General features: G+C 41.7%; 1 protein-coding gene across 1 annotated transcript; it reads right to left on the bottom strand.

The window, feature by feature from the left end:
• Positions 1–1,946: 1,946 nt before the first annotated feature.
• LOC110509861 (erythrocyte band 7 integral membrane protein) lies at positions 1,947–15,242 on the bottom strand. Its single transcript, XM_021591026.2, has 7 exons — positions 15,055–15,242; positions 9,078–9,187; positions 8,665–8,737; positions 4,862–4,944; positions 4,576–4,779; positions 3,759–3,893; positions 1,947–3,164 (listed from the first exon to the last, which is right to left on the bottom strand). Exons 1-7 carry the CDS (start codon positions 15,113–15,115, stop codon positions 2,973–2,975), a joined length of 858 nt encoding a protein of 285 aa, XP_021446701.1. The 5' UTR covers positions 15,116–15,242; the 3' UTR covers positions 1,947–2,972.
• Between the last annotated feature and the right edge of the window lie 1,432 nt (positions 15,243–16,674).

Below are 16,674 nucleotides of genomic sequence, written 5' to 3'. Positions count from 1 at the left end.
ATGTTTTGTAGTACAGGTTAATGATGTGGATGTGAAAATATTAACTTGATATAGGGATGGGCGATATGGCCTAAAAGTAATATCTACATCTACTCATTTTTTTCAGAGGTTTGGACAATTCACAATATATATCTTGATATCTTGTTTTTCGCTAAACAAATTAAAAAAGGCCAAGACATAATTCTTAACGGAATTTTCTTCATTTAAAGAAAAAAATATACAAGGCCTCATGGCCTATTTGTGCAAAACAAATTAACAAACCCACACGTCTATTCTATTGTTTAGGAATGGTTGACCACTAGCTGTTGGAATATTTAATTTATATAATTAATTTAGTTCATTTGTTATAATTAAAAACAGCCTATGGTTATTTGCTATTGGATTGGCAGAATGACAACTACTAACACATTAGCCTACAGCTGGCCTGAACATAACTTTTTTGAATGCACTTTAACTATCCAATGTCACACTTACCGATGGCGAGGTGAATGAAGCCTGTGCCCAAAGCACTGCAGTCCGGTCCAGTTGTTCAAGCGCAATGTTGTTGTTTTTTTGCTCCTGCTGTCAGTTGTCATGTACACCTGTTGGTCTTCGCTCATCTTCCACGACGCCAGAGTCGTTGAGATCCTGGGCCATTACTTCACCCGTATGATCATCGGGGAAGTTAGACGTCTGGAGGCAGACATTTCGCAATTTCCAGTGTTCATTGATGTAGTGGACTGTCAAACTTCGGTACGGCTCTGACGTTCTGCTCGACCATAGATCGACTGTGGTGGAAAAATAAGAAACACTAGCCAGCTTCTCTGCGACTCTTTCGCCGGTAGCAGTGTATAATCGCTTCTTCCGTCAAATACCTACGGCTTGGAAGCTAATATTTGTGGTCAACTGTACTTATCAGCTTTTTAAAGCCTGACTTTTCTACTGTAAAGACTGAAACCATATATTTCGCCATGTAATAGGTCAATGCATCCATTCTCATTCCACCTCAAACATTTCTTGTCATAAGGGATTGCGTCTGAAAAGGTTTCGGCTATGGTAGCTTCTCTTTTAATTATTAAGACGTTTTGGGACTCAGGCGACTGGAATCATCATTGCGTAGTCTCACGCATTCCACCGTGTTTCAGTTGCAGGTGATGGAAGGCGTTGGTTGTGCTGCTGCTTTTCGTAGCAATTCTCTTTCGACACATTTTGCACAGGACATTCGTTTGCTTAACATCAGACCTCTTAAACCCGAACCCCTTCCATATTACAGAAAAAACTATTGCTGCCCTTTTTGGGGATGATTTCATCCTCACGAGAGGCTGAGCTGGCTTCCTCACTTTCCATGTTGGTGGAATCTTACCGCTAATACACCTCTCTGGCGTGGTTACAACTTGTGAAAGGCTGTCTAGGGCTGTGGTGGATAACCTCTGTGCACGTGTTGGCACGCAATTGGAACATGATTCGACATTGGGCTGACAGAAGAGACAGTGAGATGATTCGACATTGGGTTGACAGAAGAGACAGTGAGATGATTCGACATTGGGCTGACAGAAGAGACAGTGAGATGATTCGACATTGGGCTGACAGAAGAGACAGTGAGATGATTCGACATTGGGCTGACAGAAGAGACAGTGAGATGATTCGACATTGGGCTGACAGAAGAGACAGTGAGATGATTTGACATTGGGCTGACAGAAGAGACAGTGAGATGAATCGACATTGGGCTGACAGAAGAGACAGTGAGATGAATCGACATTGGGCTGACAGAAGAGACAGTGAGATGATTCGACATTGGGTTGACAGAAGAGACAGTGAGATGATTCGACATTGGGTTGACAGAAGAGACAGTGAGATGATTCGACATTGGGTTGACAGAAGAGACAGTGAGATGATTCGACATTGGGTTGACAGAAGAGACAGTGAGATGATTCGACATTGGGTTGACAGAAAAGACAGTGAGATGCTGCATTTGTAAAACGTTACGTTTAAACAGAACCTCGATTATTGCGATACAGGCATTTTCCACATCGTGCTAAAACACAAACTCAAATATATCGGCCAGCCCTAACTTGATAAGAAATCATTTCAATATGATGAAAATAGGCTACAACAGAGCAGTTTAGTAACATACATAATAAGGGAACAATGTCCTTTACACAAACAGCAGAGTAAACATAAAACACATACCAGGTTTTATACAGTAAAGTAATTTATACTGTATAGGATCTGTAACAGCATCTGATCACAGTGCTTTTCTGATTCAAAGACATCTTTGATCTGGATGGAACCGATCACTAAACTCTGTGCCAATACAAACACTGATCAGGACTCTCCAAAGATGATATTTTTGAAATATAGCAATACATGAGTATGCTATCAGAAAATGCAGGACCAATTTCCAAATCCCATACAAATTACATGTAGCTTCTTTCACACTCATGAGTGTGGTTATAAAATACTGCTATTTGAAAATATTAAAATCCATTTCCAATTTCCATCCAGATATGCATAGAAACGACATGAAATTAGTACACTGACCCATAGCAATGACTTAAGGCTTGAGAGGTTTAACATGGCCATAGTAAAGAGGTTTCTGCCCATAGAGACAGACAAACAGGGTCCCTAGTACATCCTGGTCTCAGCCTCATAGCAGTGCAGGAAACACCACACCTCAGTAGAGCTGGTGACTCAGTTTCCTTTGGTTTTGTTCAAACCCTGTTTCTCTGTTCACTTTAATTGCGTTAACACACACATAAAATGGTGACATTAAGTTCTTTGACGCATAAGCTTAGGCAAGCTCTCTAACTATCCTCCTCTGCACCAGCTGGCATTGACCTAAGAACATTTGGCACAAGGGAAATGGTTCACTCAATCACAGCCACTACATTTCTACAGCAGATTCGCAAAGCAACACACTATGATATATGTGTGAACGTTTGTTTCTTGAATGTGTGTGTAACAGCAATTACAAAGCACCCATCAGGCTCTCCTCAGTCTCTCTTCATGAAGGCCTGCATCATGTCCATTGGCAGAGGGAAGATGATGGTGGAGTTCTTCTCGGCAGCAATGGTGTTGAGCGTCTGCAGGTAGCGCAGCTGTAGGCCAGACGGAGACTCAGCGATTACCAGGGAGGCCTCCTTCAGAGCCCGTGATGCGTTCACCTCCCCCTCCGCTGCGATCACCTACACACAAGGGCCCAGGGGACAGCAGGCAGGGAGGAGGAGGACAGATACAGAGAGAAAGGGAGAGATGGAGGGAAAAGAGGGACCATTAATTCATGAAGAGAGATGAGAGAGAGAGAGAATTCCACAGTATGCACAGAACAAGTGAATGTGAGTATATAGAGAGAAACCATAGAGAGAGTGGATGATTAAATAAATAAAATAAATCAATCCCAGAGACCTCATCTTTAACCAGCAGATTCAACATGTGAAGATGGTATCCAATCAGTGTAATGACCGATGGGAGGAGACTCGGTTAGAGGTTCCCCTGCTTGTGGCCTGCTTTGCTCTCACTATCTATTCTAGCTTAATGGAAGAGTTTTTACGGCAAGATCACTGGTTGCAAAGGAACAAGGCAGATGACATCTTGACCCTACACAAAAACATTTTCATCTGAATGATATATTTTGAGAGTAAATCAAGCCAAGAAATAACACAACTAAGAAGACAACTGGAATTTTCACTCAGAGGAAAAGGATTAACCTCAAAAATAGACTAAATGCATGTATGTTCCAGCGTGTGTGTTACCCTGGTCTGTATGTGTCAGTGCTGTACCTTAGCCCTGGCCTCGCGGCTAGCCTCGGCCTCTGCTGCCATGGCCCTCTGGAGCTGCTGAGGCAGTTTGACGTCCTTTATCTCCACCCGCTCCACCTTGATACCCCAGTCATCTGTAGCATCATCCAGGGTGGACTGGGAACAACACAGGTGGTAAAACATTCAGCTCCACATCCAATAGGTAAACTCAGGTCATAATAGGCCCAGAACACCCCTTACTTAGCATCTCTTTGAAGACTAGATGACATGTGAATCTGACATACAGGTACTGTAGGGGTTAGAGCATTGGGTCAGTAACCGAAAGGTCGCTAGTTCGGATACCCGAGCCAACAATGTGAAAAATCTGTCGATGTGCCCTTGAGCAAGGCACTTAACTCTAATTTGAACCAGCGGCTCCGTACTTCTACGGCTGTCCCTGTAAAACAACACATTTCACTGCACCTATCCAGTATCTGTGAAAACAATACATCTTTATATTAAACTGATAGAGATCCAAATGTTACTGCAGCAGTAAGTCTGGAGGATGAAATGTCTTGAGAGACCAGGTTAAAAACAATGAGAAAGGCCATAACCGGAAGATCAATGAATGAGTTTTCTCCAATCCTAACCTTACCCATTACAGTGTACATTCTAAAAACAGAGCCATTCAGTGAACTCTCGCAATATCTTCTCCTGTATTATGGCAATTATGGCTTGCTGTTCAACACTAAATGAATAACTATAATCTACACAGTCCTCTAGTACATGCATGATGTGGAGTTGTGCATGTCAGTATATGGTCAGTACAGAGTCATTAGTGGTCGATGTGGTTCAGTACCTGCATGCTGTGGGCGATCTCATTACGGTCAGATAGGATCTCAGCCAGGTTCTTGGTTCCCAGGACGTTTCTCAGGGTGGTTTGTGCCAGGAGGCGGGTGGCAGCGTCAGCGTTGGTGATGTTGGCCACAGCCAGGGTGGCATTCTGAACACGGTAGTATACCACACCATCGACACTGACCGTCACTGAGTCCTTTGTCAGAACCTGATGAGGGGGGAACATTCAGTTACACTGACAACTATGTATTACATGATAGGCTAATCATGGTAGTACGGGGGGGCCTCACCTCTTGTGGGGGGATGTCGAAGGTGATGGTGCGCATGTCCACATTGATGAAGCTATCTGTGCAGGGCAGGATGAAGAACAGGCCTGTGGGGTGTGACACACACACACAAATTTAACAGCAAAGTTTAAAGCTACTCAATATCACAAAAGCTGAGAAAATGTCATTGTCAGTAAGGGTAGCATAAACCATTTAACATACAGTACAGTAGAATTGAGTAAATGTCTGGCATAAGACTACATTCAAGCCTGAGTTCCATTAGTCACACGACTGCTGTTGGTCATGACTATATACATTTGCTATTTGTTTGCACACACTCAGGTTCAGCATGGTACAATATAGCACAGTACAAACACAGAGTGCTGGGCATGATGGTGTGTAAGAAAGAGTTTTAACAGAGGCATTTAAAACTTCACTTGTGTATACATTTCCTTCTCCTTCCTTCGATAATAATTTTTCCTAGCTGGGACTTTAGCCCAGTGCCAGCTGGCCCTGGTAATACTGCAATGTAGGAGTATGCTCTAAATTTGCTATGAAAAGCATCATGGGATATGATGGAAGATTCCCACCCTAAAAATGGCAACAACTTGGTTAAGGCTAATGCAGAGCAAGACCAATGCATAAAGCATCAGGGAAAGATCTGGCATAAAAAGTAATGACTACTGACTAGCCTATAGTCTGACCTATAACAGTTGATCCTGTTAAAAGATCTTATCCGTCAGTTGGACAAGGCTTGCTGCGGAGGGCGAGGGAGAGAGCGTGGAGATGAGTAGAGTTTACTTGGGGAAACCAAATACTAAACTAAGCGTTGGTGTTTATGCCTGGGCTCTTAGGGCAGATGAGGAACGTGAAGGTCCCTCCGTGATAGATGGAGAGGGTCTATTATTACCCCAGGCTGCTATCATGTGGCTGTTCCGGAATCCCGTGAGATCATGTTTCATCCATGGAGAGCATAACAGAAGGCTTCCCACAAACATAAAACAGACTTGAGAGTTTGAGGTCCATAGCATGGCTATGGTAGATTAGATACACTACTGTGGCCACTTTACAGTTACATTAGTACCACCCCTGCACAAGTAATGCCATGTCACCTGAAATCACTGGAGGTTGGAGGTTTGTGTAGTAATAGCATATCTTCCACATTGTTAAAGGGATAGTGCGCGATTTTGGCAGTTAAGCCCTTTTCTACTTACCCAGTCAGTAAAAGTGAAGAATATTTGGTTAATTTGGCTCTGCATACTGTTACTATTACTTTTTTTTGTTATAGACAACAATTATCTACAAATAAGTTAAAAACATTCTCTGAAGATGGCAATTCCTCACAGAAGGAACCATTTAAAACAACCTAAACGTTGCAAGATCGAATCCTCGACCTGACAAGGTAAAAATCTGTCGTTCTGCCCCTGAACAAGGCAGTTAACCCACTGTTCCTAGGCCGACATTGAAAATAATAATTTGTTCTTAACTGACTTGCCTTAGTTAAATAAAGGTAAAACAAATAAATAAATACATTTAGTGAGGAGAGAGAACCTCATTCTGGTCCCCGCAAATGTTTTCAGTGTTCAATGTCTTTACTGAAATGTGTAGGCCCTCTAATAATTTGTTCAGGCAATCATTTAAATCCGGTCAGCATTCTTGCCGACAAACTTGACCCAGTTTTGACGGTGCAACTACTTATTTGAAGTCTGATATTCCAGTTGTGTCTTTGAAAATAAATGAGGCCTGCATATTTGTAGGCATTTTCATGTATGCTTTGTCCTGGACAGAGTTGATAGAAAGTCATACAAAATTAGAAAAGGTTATATTGAAATGCCGCTTGACTCAAGTACACTAAATAGCCACAAGTATGTGGACACCCCTTCAAATGAATGAATTTGGCTATTTCAGCCACACCCGTTACTGACAGGTGTATAAAATTGAGCACACTGCCATGCAATCTCCATAGACAAACATTGGCAGTAGCTGCCCCAGTCAACTGTAAGTGCTGTTATTGCGATGTGGAAACGTCTTGGAGCAACAACGTCTCAGCCGCGAAGTGGTAGGCCACACAAGCTCACAGAACGGGACCACTGAGTGCCGAACCGCGTAAAAAGCATCTGTCCTCTGTTGCTACACTCACTACCGAGTTCCAAACTGCTCCATGAAATGGATTTCTATGGCCGAGCAGCCGTACACAAGCCTAAGAACAACATGCCAATTGTAAAGTTTGGTGGAGGAGGAATAATGTTCTGGGACTGTTTTTCATGGTTCGAGCTAGGCCCCTTAGTTCCAGTGAAGAGAAATCTTAACGCTACAGCATACAAGGACATTCTAGATGATTCTGTGCTTCCAACTCTGTGTCAACAGTTTGGGGAAGGCCCTTTCCTGTTTCAGCATGACAATGTTCCATTGAAATTTCCTTTGTGGCCCCATGCACAAAGCGAGGTCCGTACAGAAATGATTTGTCGAGATCGGTGTGGAAGAACTTGACTGGCCTGCACAGAGCCCTGACCTCAACCCCCTTTGAACACCTTTGGAATGAATTGGAACGCCGACTGCAAGCCAGGCCTAATCGCCCAACATCAGTGCCCAATCTCACTAATGCTCTTGTGGCTGAATGGAAGCAAGTCCCTGCAGCAATTTTCCAACATACTCCCGGACCACCACAAAATCTAACACTAGTGTAAATACAGCTAATTAATCAGCCATCTTAAGAACGACACTATATACTGAGGGAAAACTGTCAACAAAACCCTCAGCATCACTCTTCCACTCCAACTACAAAGAGAGAGGAGAGGCATGCCCTCTGCTCAGCACATCAGTTACAGAAATTAGGAAAGAGAACCCATTGCAAATACCCATTACAACATCATGGCAACGCATGTCAAATAGGGATAGGGTTAGCATCAATCAAAGGGTAATATCATCAGGGCGAAGGACAACACACAAACAAAAAATACAAAAGAAAGATGAGAGAGAGCAGAGGACTGAAGAGGGATGTGGGTGTTTATTCTTCACTACCAATCCAGCACCATGACTAGGCCCACTGCTGCTCATCAAGATGTCAATCTGTAGACAGGATAGCAGTAAAGCTCTCAGATCACTTTAATTCAGACACGATCTTTAGTTTAAGCCTCTTAAGAGCATTAGTTAATTGATTGCAATTATTGCCAGATTCTGTAGTGACCGTATTTGTTGAATAATGACCTCTTTAAAAGTTCTGCTAAAGTATTCTATGAAGATTTGCAGGGAACATATTTGCATATTCAGTTTATCATACCAGATACACCTGACATCTTTTACAGTTTAACCAAGGCAAACATCTTACCACACAAACTATGCTTAAGGAAAGAAAGTGTGCTTGCTGAAAGCATGTGTGAACCCTGGAATTCTGTGTACATTCGGGAATTATGTTAACACATAAGTTACTACAGGACAGGAGAGGTTAAACTAGGACACAGGATGTGCAGAACTGACCCGTTGCAGTGCACCCCTGCACAATGGTCCAATGGAAGTAGTAGTGCAGCAGCCCACTACAATGTAAAACAAATAGGTCAAAGCAGATGTACCCCTAACCACATTAACACTGAAAAGAGGCTTGACTCTCTCCTAACATATTTTCACAGTTAAGGTGGTTTTAAGACAGGCCCACATACTTTTTATTGCAATTTAAATCCATCTCATACGGTCTGTGATCATAATATGTTTAATCAAGGGTTTTGGTAAAGTAAGTATGGGACCTTGAGAGAATCATAGCAAATATGTACAGTGAAACTTTCTCCAGGGGCAGTGCATGTGATGGTGGTGATGGGAAGTGTATCTATTACCTGGCCCTTTGGCTCCTCCTCGTACGATCCGCCCCAGGCGAAAGATGATGGCCCTCTCATACTCCTTCACAATCTGGGAGAGAAAGAAACAGTGGCTTAATTAGTTGTCCCCTGGCCCTCATTTGACATTTCTCACTCTACCTTCACTGATCAGTCAATATTGAAATACCACTGATTGGGTATCAACAATCCCCCCCCCCCACCCCCTTTTTTAAACTTTAAAGTGAGTATATATATCTAACAATACAACTCTGGCAGCTGGTGTAGCATTAAGAGGAGAGAAAGCCAATTTCACTGGGAATAAAGGCATACTGGTAAGTGATCAACTCATAGAATAAATAGAATGACACCACTAACCAGTTCTCAGTTCACGCATCATCTATCTTGTGTGGATGTATAGGTAATAACTGTACCTTAATACACATCCATATGGAGAGAGGCAGAGTTGCAAGCATCAGAAGGATGGATAAGCCGACTATGATCCAACCACATAGGCCATTGTCAGTATCTGAGCTCTCCAAGGCTGAAAGACAATACAAAAACATACAAACAAAGTAAAATACAACCGAAGACAGAAAATAAACCCTTTCACATCCCAGCCATTACAAGAGCAGCCCCTTCAACATCATGCATTTCTGGTAACTTCTTTACTCTTTATTTTTCATTTGGATTCTTCTGTGAATTGCCAAGTGAAAGGGAAAGGGGGATACCTAGTCAGTTGTACAACTGAATGCCTTCAACTGAAATGTGTCTTCCACATTTAACCCAATCTTCTTTTTGTGACAGGCAATTCTGATATTTTTCCCACTAATTGGTCTTTGTCCAACCAGATCAGCTCTGAAAAAGATCTGATATGGTAAGACATGATGTGATTGGTCAAAAGACCAATTATGTAAAAAATATCAGAATTGGGCTGCCTGTGTAAACGCAACCTTAATAACCTAAATTGTGAATCAGATACATAGGCTACAAACAATTAGGCTGAAATTTGTTTTATAACTACCGGTAATACCCAGAAACAGTGTGCATGTGTCTCATGTCAGCAACCAGCGGAAGCATCCCATCCAGGTAACACTAACCTTTCCCTAGATTAACAACCTGAACCACCCAAATAAAATTTGGCAAATGCAAACCCCTAAAGTTTTACTAATTGAATTAAACCTACAGGCTACATATCTAACAAGCATCTATCCCTTCAAGGAATCACAATCAGTAAGCAAACTTCTTGAGCCTACAGAGAAATGTCATACAAAGCATTCACAACAGTAACATTGCAAGCCTTTAATGAGGGGGATACACTCATATAATAGCCCAGTTAGCAAAACTATTCTGGTGCATTCTAGGGCTAATAGTTACTAATACTAACTGACACTAAACTAAGTTATGGATTTTATCTGGCAAATAACCTTACTATACTACTACCTAGCAGGGATGTCGCCCTACCTAAGCTCAAGACCAAAAATGCAAAAGTAGGCTACAAAAAAGTAGACTAAAATCATTCCAAACCCAATTAAAATGCAATGGCAATTTAGCATCAATTGATTGGCTGGCTTTAGGACCATGTGGAGCATCTCTCTGAGAGAAGCTGCCAGCCTGCCCGCCATTCTCTCAAGAGAGTACCAGACAGTACCAGTTTACTTTGCCGGTCAGCCACATTGTTTGTTGAGTTGCAGCGGTCAGTGAAAAGCAGTTAAATATTTAAAAATACAATCGTAGGAAAAACAGTTTAGAAAGCAAATGGCTTTTTCTGAAAAGAGAAGAAATAGACTAAACTGCCTCAACTCCCAATTGAGTGAACAGTAGCCTATCTATCTTATTGGCACCAGTGGAGAGCATTGGCCATATCTCCAGTGAGTGTGCCCATATTCACTTTCTTAATCATTGGATCACTACCACTGGAACGTGTTTTTGGGGACAATCATTTCCTCCTCCAGGCTAGATGGATGTCATACTGTACAATTTGCTTCTCCCCTTTTCGTAGACCTAGATTAGATGGTTGATCTGTTGGTCAGTGTCAGTAGAGTAGGCTACTAATTTGTGAGTAGGAGAGTAGGCTACTAAAATAGGCTTATGCTTATGTCTCCAGTCATATAAAGTTTAGTAGAATTGCATGAAATGTGTTTATAAAAAAGGCTACATTATTCCTATGCAACGAAATGAGAAGAAACGTGCTCAGGCATGCATTGTTCAGAACTGTCTATTTTGCTAACAGTGATTGAGATATATTATTAGCCAAAATGATGACTATGCAATCTACTCACATTAGGAATAGTAGCCTAACATGCTCGCATCGCGTGCGGTACATGTTATTCAATCACTGCGCCTCAGCGAACGTCTGCGTGGCCAGGCGCTAAAATAGAAATAGGTTCTATTTGTGACCCTCAACGCACTGCAAGTCTGGCCTATCCCATCTCCTCATTGGTTTTTAAGAGCATATACCCACGTGCCATCTCCTCATTGGTGTTTAGGAGCACATGGGTGATTGAAAGATGAACTGACATCCACACTCCAGTCGGTTGTAGTAATGCACCGTAAAGTTGGTTGCCAACCACCATATAAAGTCCAAAGAAGTAAAAAAGAAGGCTGAGGAAGGAGGAGAGATGACGAGAAAGGAATTCGGTTTACCGTTTTATCTGTGGATTAATAATTGTTGCAGTAAAGGAACCTTGTGCATTTCAGGTCAAATAACAACCCAATGTTTATATCCAAGGACAAATTAGCTAGCAACAGCAAGCTAGCTAGCTAAATTGCCAGAAATGTTTTATGCTTTTCGACCTAACCCCAAATTAATATAATTGGTTCAGAGTTTGTTTTGATATTTCAACCTGCGTGCCCTGATCGTGTCTGGTGTGGGGGTACAAAATCAACATGCGCATGCGCGCGTCCAGTTTGGTCAGCATGTAACTGACATTAGTCTGCAAATGTAACGATCCGCATTGCCTTTAGAAATCATTCACACCCCTTGACTTTTTCTAAATGTTGCTGTGTTACAGCCTGAATAATTGTTTTATTAAATGTAGATTTATTTTGTCACTGGCCTACACACAATACCCCATAATGTCAAAGTGGAATGATGTTTTTAGAAATGTTTACTAATTCAGAATTTGCAATAATGCCCCGTTCAAAACAACTGAGTCCTTGGAAAAATATGAGGTGAAATCATGACGTCAGTGATCTTCAGGTCGGAACGTAGGAGCTCTAGAAAGAGGCCCGAGTTCCCGAGTTGGAATTCCGAGTTGGATGACTGTTCAAATCGTTTTTTCCCAGTCAGAGATAGTTTTTCTCAGATTTACCAGTTGTTTTGAACGCACTGAAGTCGGAGAGTTACGAGTTCACAGTTGTTTAACGTGGCATTAGATAGAGCCCGTTAAGATCCTAATTACGGTCTGAGGCTGGCAGTGGCGTGTATTCATGGATGCCAGGCTTCCCCCCCAAAAAAATGACCAAGAAAAAAAGAATACAGAAAAGAATGTATCTTTCGTATCTCTGTGTTTCATACTTTTTCTTCAATTTGCACGAGGCTGAATGTACAGTATTATCACTGGAGAAAGCTACCAAGTGAGTGAAACAGCGCCCCTCTGTCTCTGTCTGCTAATGTCTAGTCCTAAAGAGTATGACGTCTTTGCCGCCCGTAACATTGAATGCAAGGAAAGCCAGCGAGCATTTGGCCTTCCTTGATTAAAAATATATATATAATATGGCTTTCGAGCTAAAATGAGTGAGCTCAACTGTGAATGGTCCTGGCGCACTAACAAAAAGTGTCAAGGGAAGCCAGTTTGAATTTGGCGTCACTCCTATCAAATCGCATTGAGAGCATACGTAAATGACAGAAACAACTTGAATTGTTACATCTCGCTGTGTTTTTGTCCTCCTGGAGGCTAGCTAGCTAAAATTGCCCTTTCATAAACTAGCCATGGATGGAGATAGGGATTTGTACTTCTGGTTTTAACTAGTTCTCCGTACTGGTCAATGATTATAATGGCAACTGATCCAACCATTCGTTCATACACTGTTCCCCTGGCCTGAGGGGATGGAAGTTCAATATGTAGCTAGATGTAGAAGGCTAATGTTAACTAGCTAACGTTGCCCATGCAAGGAAGTTAGGCTAGTGAGCAAGAATTTTAACCAGGTAGCGTAGGACAACAACAAATAAAAGTGTGTACTTCATGACAGAGTGACAGACCATTTTGTCAACATGAAAGAGAGAAGGGTGGCATTGGCATTTCTCTACAAGTAGGGCGAGTCAACATGTTTTTCTACTTCCAGAAACACACAAATAGATCAGAACCATGGACAGCCACATCATATTTAACCAGTGGCGACCCGTCATTCACAGCAGGTGGGGCCGAGCAAAAAATAAAAAAATAAACTACATTTGCCAAAATACGAAGTATACAAACAGCGGACACCTTCAGTGCTTTTAGGGCCCATAATGCAATTCTTTGGAAAATGGGGGTGGATTCACATCGTTTTCGGGTTTGAAGAAAATGGCAGAAAATATGCAGCCGAAGTCCAACGAGAGCGGATTGAAATTCATTGCTTAAACTAATTATGACAAATATTAAAATGTTGATCAATATAATAAAGTAATGACTTTTCAAATAAGTTACCTTACACGTTATGTTGGCTGACAATTTTTTTGCTACGCTATCCTTATGAACCACATAGCATGTCATTACAGCAGTATGTTAGCTAGCTACCTAACGTTAATTGGCTACTAATACATCAAACTTGCCAGTATATTAACTATAACCTAACTACCCAACGTTTATTGACCTGATTATTCCTGTCATTCTTAACTAAGTGGTATAGTTGTTGTTCGTTCTCAATGGACATTCGGGTGCCTTCGTAAAAATTTGCTCTGGCTATCTACTCCGATTTCAGAGCACTCTACCAGAGCACAGAATAACTTATACATTTACGAACGCTCAACACCCGTTGAATATGGCCGGCTTCAGTAAACGTCGGCAAAAAAACGTAATTAAATTGTTGCCAGCAGCAACGCTCTGGATAACATGAAAACTGCCTAACCAGCTCTGCTAGAGCGAGTAAAATGGTCAGAGTGTGGTGTCTCTCATTTGTGTCTGTAAGTAGCTAGCAAGTTGGACAGTTAGATTGGGTGCTTGACTGCCGTTGTAAGTTTACATTGTTCAAATCAACCCTACTCCTGGGGCCTACATTTCTCTAAAACCGGTTATAGGCCTGTGCACCACCATGTCAGAGCAGTGGGTGAAATTATGAGGGGAAAATATACCAAATTATTAGGATGAGGCACATGGGCTACTAACAGCTTACTACACGACTAAAACCGTCCTAGCTCGCTCATTAATGTCTTGATCATTTTACGTATTGCCTCTTATGTATTGTCTTCCCCCTTATGCTGCTTATTGTCAGTAGAAAGCGCATTTGTTCAAGCAAGTCAGCTATGTTTTTTAAAAAGTCAGTAATTGAGGCTCAATGAACTGTATCGCTGCCAGACAAGGCTCCGCTGTTAGCCAGGTGAGGCAGTGGTAAAGTGTTGGGACTGCTGTTGGGACAACTTTATGTAGGCCCTAACAGTTTGTGTTCACCGTTTGTCACCATTTATAGTGCAAGTAAATAATTTGCCCTACCAAGATTTACATGCTAAAATCGCCACTGTATGTAGCTTACGTTGATTGGACTAAGTTGTTTTTGGTATCTTTTAGTTGTCAATGTATTAGACTAAGCACATGTGATATGATGGTGCTGGAATAGTGGAGGCAGCTCCTGTTTTCTTTGTGACTTGCATAACTCTCGTGATTCTAAATCAATTGGCTAGTTGTTTAGTGGTCCGAAAATGTCGGGAAACATTAACTTGCTTGGTCAATTAACTGTTTGTTTACATGCAAATTGCTTTGTGGACTTCACCGGATAGAGGTTGCACTCCGGTTTTGTGATACAACAAAGGGGTGGTTGAATTTATTCTGCTACTGTGTTTTCTTATTGTCTCGGCCTTTAGGCCTATATAATCACGGTCGCAATGCATATGAAATAACAGGTTCTAGAGCAAACAACTAAATTATCACAACACGGGTTGTAATATGGCTATTTTTTCTGACTTTTCCCTGGTGATTTTATCCACGCACAGCTACTGGAAGCTCGTAGCTTCTGCACAACACTGTAGGCAAAATATGTTCAATGCAACAATGTAATTGTAATCTCAAACTGTAACCGTTATATCAGCAAGTCTGCTACATTGTGGCATAAATGCGTGGGTTGCTGGACTTGCATGACACAGCCGTGTTTTGTAGGGCGTGTCCCTGTCCCACTACTTTCTTTGGTCATGTGTTGTCTAAAGAGACGCAAATGTGGCCATTTTGTCTATAAATATAAACATATCCGCCGGATTTAGTAAATAAACCGGATTACCTGCTTGACGTTCCCGTCTTTTACTCTCTCTCGACTGGGTTTCTTTGCCGTATTCTTCCATTGTAAAATACAGTTCAGTCACTGATCTCAGAGCTGTGGCTTCAGGTTAGTATGTTTGTTGCTGAAAACCAGCTTGTGTTTGAGTCACAATATAGTAGGCTACATTTCCCGATGACGCTTAAATATATGTTTTCTTAATTTTCATGCACTTTGTCACCCCCTACTGGGTATAATAGGTCAACCACTACAATGAAATAGAGATATATGGAGGACTCCAGTGCCAGAAAGCTCGTTTTACGTTTTAGCATGGGCAGCAGCATTGAGGACTTTCACCATTTTGTAGTAGTCAACTGGGTGGACTTCCTATAGGTTAAGGAAGTATCACATAATTCCACCCAGATCACAAGGATGGACCAGACAATTAATTATACTTGTAAGCAAACATTCCATAATTACAGGTGGCATAAATCGCCAACCTTGGCTTTCTACCTGTTCAAAAAACACAGTCCAGGTGGCAGTATGCACCTTTTCAGTTTGCTTGCCAACTCAGTAAAATAAGAAAATTGACCACTTCAAAATGGAGATGGCCAAAATGACACTAACCATGCTCTCATAGACGCCATGGTGGGACAGATAAGATGTTGCATCCTCTAACTATCTCTATGGATGTGCCTTTATCCCAATAGTGGGGTGGTGTATCTGATAAATTAATGTTTTGATAAAAGCACCACATTTAGCAATGATGTAGATTTATGTGCCCTGAAAATATTTAGATATGGAGCCACCCCAGATTTGACCTATCCCCCATTTTGGGGAAAAATGGCCCCTGACTGTAATTATATTTTACAAATCAGAAGGACTGCTTTGAGGTCAAGGGACCAAATTTGTCATAGAGCTTGATTTATGGACCCTGAAAATATATTTAAATATGGAGCCACCACAGATTTGGCCCCTGGGGGCCGTAGCGGCTATCATTTGAAATGGCTGCTAACGGTAGCACTAATTAACAGTTCAGATGGATTTTTTTGTTGTTGAGACAAACACACCAAATTTGTCACAAAGCTAGATTTATATAGCAAGAAAAATTTGATATGGAGCCACCACAGATTTGGCCCCTTGGGGCCGTAGCAGCTATCATTTGAAATGGCTGCTAACGGTAGCACTAATTAACAGTTCTGATTTTTTTTTTGTTGAGACAAACACACCAAATTTGTCACAAAGCTAGATTTATGTAGCAAGAAAACAATTAGATATGGAGCCACCACAGATTTGCCCCCCTGGGAGTCGTGGGGCAGTCATTTTACTAAATGGCCGCAGACTATACCACTATTTTACAAACCTTTAATCTACAAAACGTGGCCTCTACTTCTTGCCCTGGATCTCCTGAAAACCAAAAGGTTTAAAGGCCCAGTGCAGTCAAAACCATGATGTTTCTGTGTTTTAGATACAATCAGTGGCCAGTTTATTAGGTACACTACCTCACAGACAGTGAGTCACGTGGCCGTGGCTTGCAGACAGGCATTGAGGCATTCAGTTGCTGTTCGATTGAATATTAGAACAGGCAAAACGAGTGACCTAAGCGACTTTGAGTATGGTATGATCGTCTGTGCCAGGCGCGCC

This window comes from Oncorhynchus mykiss, chromosome Y, assembly GCF_013265735.2.
Source record: "Oncorhynchus mykiss isolate Arlee chromosome Y, USDA_OmykA_1.1, whole genome shotgun sequence".
Classification (NCBI taxonomy): domain Eukaryota; kingdom Metazoa; phylum Chordata; class Actinopteri; order Salmoniformes; family Salmonidae; genus Oncorhynchus; species Oncorhynchus mykiss.
This window is presented reverse-complemented; position numbering and strand designations above follow the sequence as displayed.

Coding starts and splice junctions, on each gene's coding strand:
- LOC110509861 (XM_021591026.2), bottom strand. CDS start 15,115: ATGGAAGAATACGGCAAAGAAACCCAGTCGAGAGAGAGTAAAAGACGG. Junction 8,738..9,077: donor CCATATGGATGTGTATTAAG/GTACAGTTATTA, acceptor TTTCTCTCCCAG/ATTGTGAAGGAGTATGAGAG. Junction 4,945..8,664: donor AGGAGGAGCCAAAGGGCCAG/GTAATAGATACA, acceptor CACACCCCACAG/GCCTGTTCTTCATCCTGCCC.